This window comes from Austrofundulus limnaeus, unplaced genomic scaffold (genome assembly GCF_001266775.1).
Source record: "Austrofundulus limnaeus strain Quisiro unplaced genomic scaffold, Austrofundulus_limnaeus-1.0 Scaffold12, whole genome shotgun sequence".
In the NCBI taxonomy this organism is placed as follows: Eukaryota; Metazoa; Chordata; class Actinopteri; order Cyprinodontiformes; family Rivulidae; genus Austrofundulus; species Austrofundulus limnaeus.
The window spans coordinates 1,405,459-1,413,911 of NW_013952414.1; the positions used below are offsets into that span (position 1 = coordinate 1,405,459).

At 39.1% G+C, this 8,453-nt stretch overlaps 1 protein-coding gene across 1 annotated transcript in view; it reads right to left on the reverse strand.

The window, feature by feature from the left end:
- map3k22 (mitogen-activated protein kinase kinase kinase 22) overlaps positions 1-8,453 on the reverse strand; it is a gene marked incomplete in the record, with an annotated part of 53,865 nt that overhangs the window by 11,742 nt on the left and 33,670 nt on the right. Inside the window, 5 exon segments of the mRNA XM_014002177.1 lie at positions 1,960-2,033; positions 3,730-3,866; positions 6,043-6,157; positions 6,362-6,478; positions 7,456-7,555. Of these exon segments, the coding sequence (XP_013857631.1) occupies positions 1,960-2,033; positions 3,730-3,866; positions 6,043-6,157; positions 6,362-6,478; positions 7,456-7,555 (543 nt within the window).

Here is an 8,453-nt window from a genome sequence, read left to right on the forward strand (position 1 = left end):
ATATATATCTTCATTAGTGGCTAATTCACCGGATTTTCTAAACGGAATCTGGCTCCGGCTGATAGACACCAAATTTAAATTAAACTCAGAACGTAAAGCTGTGCAAAATGTTCAAAAAATAAGTTTTAGGATGAAAGCGGTTTAACAACAACAAAAACTGGAAAAAAAAACAATTACTGGAGAAATTTTGCAGACGTAGTGACGGACCAACATAATTCTGTATTAATGTAAAAGAATAAACGTGAACTGGATAAGACGAGTGCTGCAAGAAGGGGTTTTATGGTCTGCATGGTACCCACACACCTGCGTCTGTCACTCCTTAACGGCCAAGATAACAAGAGCACAGACAAGACGTGAGCCTCGAAACAGTCGCTGTGCAGGAATTTAAAATTAGATCATAAAAACTCTCGAACCATGAGAAACAGAACAGATGGTCACACATGCATTTTTACATTTCTACGTTTTATTTAGGAGATATGACAAGTTGAAACTATCCTCTTCCAGTTTTGAAGGGAATATATTGAGCTAAACTTCTATGGAAGGTTATGGAAGCATGGGTGGGCACACTATGCACTTTAAGGGGGATTATAGAGAAAACTCTAAATCCTATAACAGAGCGACGCTGGGTAAAAGAAGGCAAAAATACCTACATTTTGATTTATAATTTGTATGTTTACCAAAAAGATTTTGTGAGTAAGAAGAGTTTGTTTTCAAAATAGTTAATTTCTAGGTAATTTAKAGCAGGGGTTCTCAAGCCATTTGGGTCTGGGGACCCCCCTTACAAAGGCGAAAAATTCCAGGAACCCCCTCATAAACACCATGCTATTTCAAAAGATAATTTATTCTCATTTCAACCCCTAAATGCCATGGGAATATATATTTTTATTAAGTTTATTATGTTTGTTTCATTAGTTCATTGTTCTCCATGCATTTTTAAAAATAAAAACCAAATTAACAATTTAGTGAATTTTTTTGAGGACCCCCAATGTACCTTTCGCGGATCCCTGGGGGTCCTGGGACCCCAGTTTGAGAACCTCTGATTTAGAGGTTAGTGTGTGAGCTGTCAGATCAGAAATGGCGTAAAACATTAAAACATCAAAATCAGACATGAAAAGACCAACTTTCTGTGAAACGTTTTAAGTCTGTGAAACGTTTTAAGTCTGAATAATGTTTCTACTTTTTTTAAATGCTGGATAAAGCTGCACGTTTTGATGTATAATTTGCTTTTTTTCACAGTGGTGTGATAAGATAGTAGTGCTAAGCGCAGATGCTCGAGCTTTTATCACGTTTCTAACAGGTTTTCTGTGAACTGGAACAGATCAGCTGAAAGTTCTGAGCTTCTCTTTTATTCCTGATGAGAACGGCAAAGTTGAGTTTATGGCTGCTGAACTCAAAGCTGTAATGTTGTTGTTTTTTGTTGTTGTTGTTTATTTAATAAATATGYATCTCCTTCCCAGGGTGTGTGGATCCAGTTGCGACCCTCCAGAGAGTGACGTCTCTGCTGAACYGCAGGGCGGCGCGGGGCCACGAGGCCCTGAACAAGGGGCACGCATGCCCGTCTGCAGGGAAAAGTTCCATGCGCTCGTTTCCTGCCATTGTTCTGTGGTCCCGGAGCCCTGATAAGCCCGGTGCAGGTAGAACAGTTTCCGTCCTACTCTGACCTAACCTCGCTTCTGCTCACTTCTGTTTTTTTTTTTTTCTATTCAGATTCAAGTCTTCTCTCTCTCTCTCTCTCCACTTCACACTTTTCATTTTCTGCTTCTCCTCTCACCCAGCGTGTTCTCRTCACTTCTCCCACTCAGACTCTGCGTCTCGCTCGCTCTTGTCCAGACAGCGAAATGACCTGATTTTTTTTTTTCTGGTTTTGTTTTGTTTTCCACACGTTCAAACTCCATCCTCTGATTGCTTCTGTGTTCACGCGTTAAATGTGCCACGTGAGGTCATAAACGTAAAACTCACCTGTCCAGCGCTTGATCTATTGATTGACAGCTGCTTGACAGCGAGTTGTCTGCGCTCCCGAAGGGATCCAGCATCTGACAGGTAAAACACAGAGACTGAGGGTCATACAGGATGCATTGTTTGTGGTTTTTTAACACAAATCTAATTCATCTATACTGTTTATTAAAGAATAAAAAAATAAAGTCTTATTACCAGACTTTAAAAAAAAMCTGATGATCATAAAGCAGTGGATTTTTGTTTGTCTCTGTTCAAACCTGGACAGTAGGTCACCGTCCTCCTGTGAGCTTTTCCTCATCAAACAACTTAGATCAATGTGGAGTTCAAATATCCACTTCAAAATTAACAGTATGATCTGTTTTAAACAGAAAACATTCAAAACACGTTAAAGTTTATTAAAGGGGCAATAGTATGTGTTTCTCAGGCATATATTTAAATCCAATACCATAATAAAGTAACTATGTCACCTGCAGTTATTAAAATGTTGTTTATATGTTTAAACAGAAAACATCCAAAACACACGTTAACGTTCATCAACAGATCCTCTGTAGTGGACCAGCTGGATAAATCTGCATATTTGATCACATTGTCAAGAGATATCATTTCTCATTTGTATTTAAAACGTAAAACTTTGGGACACTTGCAGGACAGATTACATCAACTGGAGAACTTTATGGTGGCCGTCTACTGGTTACTCTTATAATGGGCACCTGATTGAACCTGGGGGGTACCAGGACCTCAAAAGGGTCAACAGCAACAGTAAAAAAAATAAGCTGCTTGACACAGAGGATGTGGCAAATATTTCATGTGTGTAACCCACACACTCAGCTCAACTGCTCATCACRCAAATGCATGTTCCTTACAAATGTGGYGCCATTTAAAAAGAGAAATTAACAACGGTATAAGTTGCATTGCCATGAAGTATTGTTATGACAAAGACATAATCTACCCAACACAAATTTCCTTACTTTCTGTGCTAAGTTTATAATCAACTGTAATGTCTCGCCTTAAAAGTAAACCTCTAGTTTAAACATTTTGATAAAACAAACCGAAGCAAAGTCAGCACCAAACATGACGGTATTTATTCGTCTTTAGATGTGAGTTGCGTCACTACATTTGATCGTCATCGTATACTCCTTCAGAAATAAAGAAAGCGWTTTTTTTTCCTGCTGAATCAGAATTAACAGTATTTTCATGAAGGGTTATTAGACGTTTGGATGCAGTATGACATTTTAAAGTGCCTGTGACGTCATATTTTTGTAATGCATTTTCAGAAAGAGGACTTTGATAAAATATTGCAAAAGAAATTTCATGTCGCTGAGATGAACAGTTGTTGAGATATTTGCTTGCAAAGTAACAGGAAGTGATGTCAAAGGGGAAAGTCTGCATGTGAACAGCGTTGTTACAACAACCAACAACCCAGACTGTAGAGAAGAATCTGATGTTTCTTTAGATTATTTTGAGTCACTATCAGAGAGATGAAGAGTCAGAGTTCAAATAATATTGTTTCAATAAACAAAGACCAGAGTTTTCTTTGTTGAAGAGTTCCCCTTTGATGTCACTTCCTGTTTCACGTTTGAGCCAAGTTCAAAAGAAAATATGTCAGTAATAGGTCAAAATGGGTTAAATAAAGTGTATTGTTCCAACTTTCTTAAATACAAAGATGTTTTCTTTGACTTTTTGTATTTGAAGAATATGCATGTCACAGGCACTTTAAACTGAGACTCACAGCGTTCTAGAGAAAAAGCRTTTACCACATGGACGAGCTCTTACGTTCTGGTCTGGAGCCTCCGGGATGAACTCCCCCTCACTGTGGATGCTGGTGTAGGAGCCCTGACGGGCGATCTGCTGCTGCTCCTCCTCTGGGACGCTGCCTGGAGGAGGAGATGTCCGACCCGTGTGGAGGGAACCTGGGCGAAACGACGAAAAACAAAGAAAGGTGAAGAGGATCAAAACGAGACTGGGGAAGGTGAGACAGAAAGGGGGTGGACGGGAGCAAAATGAAACCCATGCCACGGTTATTTTCAGCTGAGGAATGATTTACTAACCTAGCTGCTGCCACCTCTAACCTCAATTACTGTGACGAACGCTCCTCTGGCTCAACGGCTCTCCATCACAAAGGCTCAAAAGCACCAGGAATATTTTAAAAAAGTAAACAGTCAAAAAGACTGAATTTTCCTTCCTCAAAGTCCAGCTTTTTCTGCCTCGCTTCTTTACCCTCTCATGCTGTTCAACGTCCCACACCTACATCCCATCTTCACTCAACCGTCAAGCGAGGCAATCTCCTGTCGCCTTTTATCTGCCAGCACTCCACCTGYTTCCACCCCTGCACCTCCTCCTCCCAGACTGAAGAGCAGCCAGGCRCAGGAACTGATAGGGATCGTGTCCTACAGCAGGACTCGTGGTGCCGTTCCAAGTTTTAAAGCCGCGACGCGAAAATGCAAATGTGAAACCGAGGCTGCTCGTTTCTGCTCGTTTCTTGAGTTTAGGAAACATTGACCTTTGTAAACTAAAAGGTTGGGGGATGCTTCAGACGAGGGAGAYTGTCTTTTTCCAGGGAGCAACACAAACCGTCACGCTGTGTTGGCAGACGAGCCAGCGGGGACAACAAACCTGGACTGCTCCGTGTTATCTGGCCATGGAGTGTGACATGACATGAATCTGTCGCAGAGGATTAGTTTGACATTTGGGGAATTTTTTTGTCTTGTAGGTTTTCAAACTCACGGTTAGATGAAAAAGATTAAAAGTGCAGTAAGTCGATGGGAATTTCCTAAAATGTCAAACTTTAACATTTAGAGATTCACAGACTTTTAGACAGATGTTATCCTGTTTCTCTTTATCGTTTTGTTTAACCTTAACGGTTTAGATATGTAACACCTGTGGTGTAATACCTTATATCTCAAAATGTTCAGCTCATTCAGGACAGTGCAGCCAAGACTTCTGATTTTTTACTTTCATCACTTTTCAAAATATTCAGAATTATTTACAAAAATGTACTCTTACAAAAAAAATTGAGAGCTTTAATTTCTTCAAAACCATTGTTCCCCTATTCTTCTTATGCTACTTTTAGCTTTTTGGCTTGTATTTTTCTAATTTTAGCTTTTAGCTACCATTTAGCTTTAGCTTTACTCTTTCATATTGCTAGTTTKATATTTTAGCTAAAGTTTTGCTCATTTTAGCATGTTTTTTGCTACTTTTTGTTTTGAGCTAGTTTTATATTTTAGCTGGCATTTTGCCACTTTTGCCTGGTGTTTTGCTACCTCAAGGTATCATTTTGATTTTTTTTTATCTTTTAGCTAAAATTTTACTCTTTTTAGCTTTTAACTAGATGTTAGCTACTTCTTGCTTTATGCTACTTTTATACAGTCCTACTTTAAAATTTTAGCTGGCATTTTGCCATTTTTAGCTAGTTTGCTACCTTTACGTTTAAGTTAGCACGTTTGGGTAACATTTTGTCACTTTAATTTTTGACCTAACATTTTGCTACTTAAAACTTTTAGCTATAGTTTTGCTAATTTTACATAATGCTAGTTTTAAATTATAGCTAGCATTTTGCCACTATTATCTTTTAGTTGGCACTTTGCTACTTTCATGTAACATTTAGCTACTTTTACCCTTCAGGTAAAGTTTTGCTACYTTTAGTCAGTGTTTTGCTTATTTTAAGWTTTAGCTAGTTTTGCTACTTTTAGTTTTTAACAACCATCTGCTACCTTTACATATTGTTACATGTACAATTTWGTTAACATTTGACATTTTTATTAGTGTTTTGCTACTTTTAGCTACATTTTTTGTTACTTCTAGCTTTTGGCTACAGTTTTGCTACCTTTATTGGAGTTTTATGGAAAGTTACAAAAAATACCATCTTGAAAATAACACTTTGAATGAGCTCAGTWTGGAGAAATTAATGCTGACCAGATTGGTGAGCTAACAGTTGTAAAGAGTTATTTAAAACAGGTCACAGCTTTTCTACACAGCCTCACTTGAAAACAATCTGAACTATCCATGGAAGATTAGTTCAAACTTATGAGCCTCTGTAACCACACCTTGTTTGGTGGCTTTACCTGTCCGTGTTTGATTTATGCTCACCTGTGGAGTGTTTGCGCACCCTCTCTGAGCCTTTAAACAACGAGCCCTTCAAGTCTCCCAGTGACCGCGATGATTTCATCTCGCTCTGTTTGTCCCTGCTGTTCACCTGCAAATACTGAGTAAGAGAAAGAAGCTCAGCCATGGAAGTGAGGATTAACATTACGTCATTACATCATGATTTTACCAAACACGGCCGTGTTGCAATTCAAATGCCACACAGTTTAAAAGAAAAAAAATGATGCCAGAGAACTTGTTGCTGACTCTTATCACGGCAGCTGTGGTTACAATGCGTGTTCAGTGCTCATTGTGAGGGACTAACATGGTTGTTTTTGGGAGTCTTCAGCAGGATCCTGAGCAGCCCATTAGTTCCAGAAGTGCAGCTCAGACTTAACATGGCCTGATCCAGGTCCTCCTGTGTCTTCAGGGGCAACAGCAGCTGAGAGAAGAAGAAAACAGAAAACACATGACCTTTAATTCACTATTGTTCCATGAGGACTGTGTGTAAATGCTGCAGCAACTGCGGAACACTTGTTTACTTTTTTAAACGAAGAAACAAGTTACAGTTTGCATGCTGCATCTTCATTTGTCAAGGCCAAAACATTTGACAGCAAAGATACGAGGAACACAAGCAGACAATGAATCTATGAACAAAACAATACTGCTGCAGGATGGAAATAATGTGTTGGGCACCAAATAGGGAATTGCTAATTTTTACTAAACGTTACATTTAAATGTTATTTATAAAAGGTATATTAAATCTAAATGTGCAAATCTAAAGGTAAAAATTAAATATTAAATTTTGTAGCTAAATGATAAAGCATACATTTAGGAATTATGGAAAGGAACACAGCCTTTGCTGTTGGTGCATGTATCTTATGATGTCATCATCCTGAGACAAAAGCAACCACTAACTCTGCTAACACTGCTAACTCTGCTGCTAACACTGCTAACTCTTCTAACACTGCTAACACTGCCAACTCTGCTGCTAACTCTGCTAACACTGCTAACTCTGCTGCTAATACTGCTAACATTGCTAACTCTTCTAATTCTGCTAACACTGCTAAGTCTTCTAACACTGCAAAGATGGTATTTAAAATTTAAATTCAAAGTGTGTAGCTCAGACACCAGCCACAAATCCAAGTTTGAAGTCTTGTAGGGAAGCTTTAGCAGAGTCAGCGTTTGCTTTTGTCGCAGGATGATGAGGTCACAACAAAAGCCACTCACCAACAAAAAAGGCTGCATTCCATTTTGAAACACTTGAATTTGAACTTCAAAGTAATGTGAGCTAAATAATTTTAAAGTGCCAGTGACATTTTTTAACATTTCATTTTACACTCGGTGCCTCATGGCTGCATGAAAACGTATGTGCACATGTTACGTTTTTTTGTACGTCAAAGCTTTATCATCTTTTACCTCCTTTTCCGTGAAGAACATGTCCATCTGCTGGCCGAAGGCCTCGGTCACTTTCTGCAGCAGCTCCTTGATCTTCAGCGGCCTCTGAAGCAGGATGATTCTGGAAACAAGGAAGGAATGCCGGCGGGGTCAGAGATCAGAGGAAGAGCTTTATGTTGCGTCTGGTTAAAGAAACTATAGAGAAAAAGCTCATTCATAGGTTAAAAATAATAAAAAAAGATAGAAAAGAGATTTTCTTTCTTTTTTTTCTTTTTTTTTTTTTTGACTATTCTGGGTTTTTAACATTTTGTTTTGGATCATGTAGCCCAAATAAAAAAAATAAATAAAAGTGGTGTTTCCATGGCAACACGAGGTAAAAATCGTCAGGTCAGCCGGGTCAAGGAGAGGAGTGAGCAAAGACCAGCAAGATGCAAACAGAAGATTAATGAACGCAATGAAAACAGAATGTAGTCGTGCTTATCTACTGTAGGCCTGCGTGGACAACTGAGTGCGCACACTGTGTCCGTCTCGTCGACAAGTGGATTTACCAATGCATATGTGTGTGTGTGTGTGTGTGTTTGTAAAACTCTCCATGCATGAGTGTGCTTCCCAATCAGTGTGTGCATCGGCCACTGTTTCAACACCGCCGGGCCTCTCTCTCTTTTCCACGCCAAGCCAGCACAAAGGCAGATGGGAAACTTCCTGAGAGGAAAGGGGGTGGAGGGCTGGAGCGGCAGCAAAAAGCAGCAGGATGTGTGTCTTTCCCTTCTCTTTTAAAGAGTGACAGAGTGAAAGATACACAGACCAGGAGATATTCGCAATATAACAGCGAGAGGGGAAATTAACTTCTGACAAAACAAAAAGAAACTCTTCAGCCTCACTGTTTTCCCTTTGAACAGGTTCAGCTTTTAAAGGGATCCATGATTAGTTGTAACATTAGACTTTATTTAATAAACATTTATTTTAACTGTAAAATAAAGACTGTGAAAATACTGTAGGCTGTTTAGTTTTTACAATTT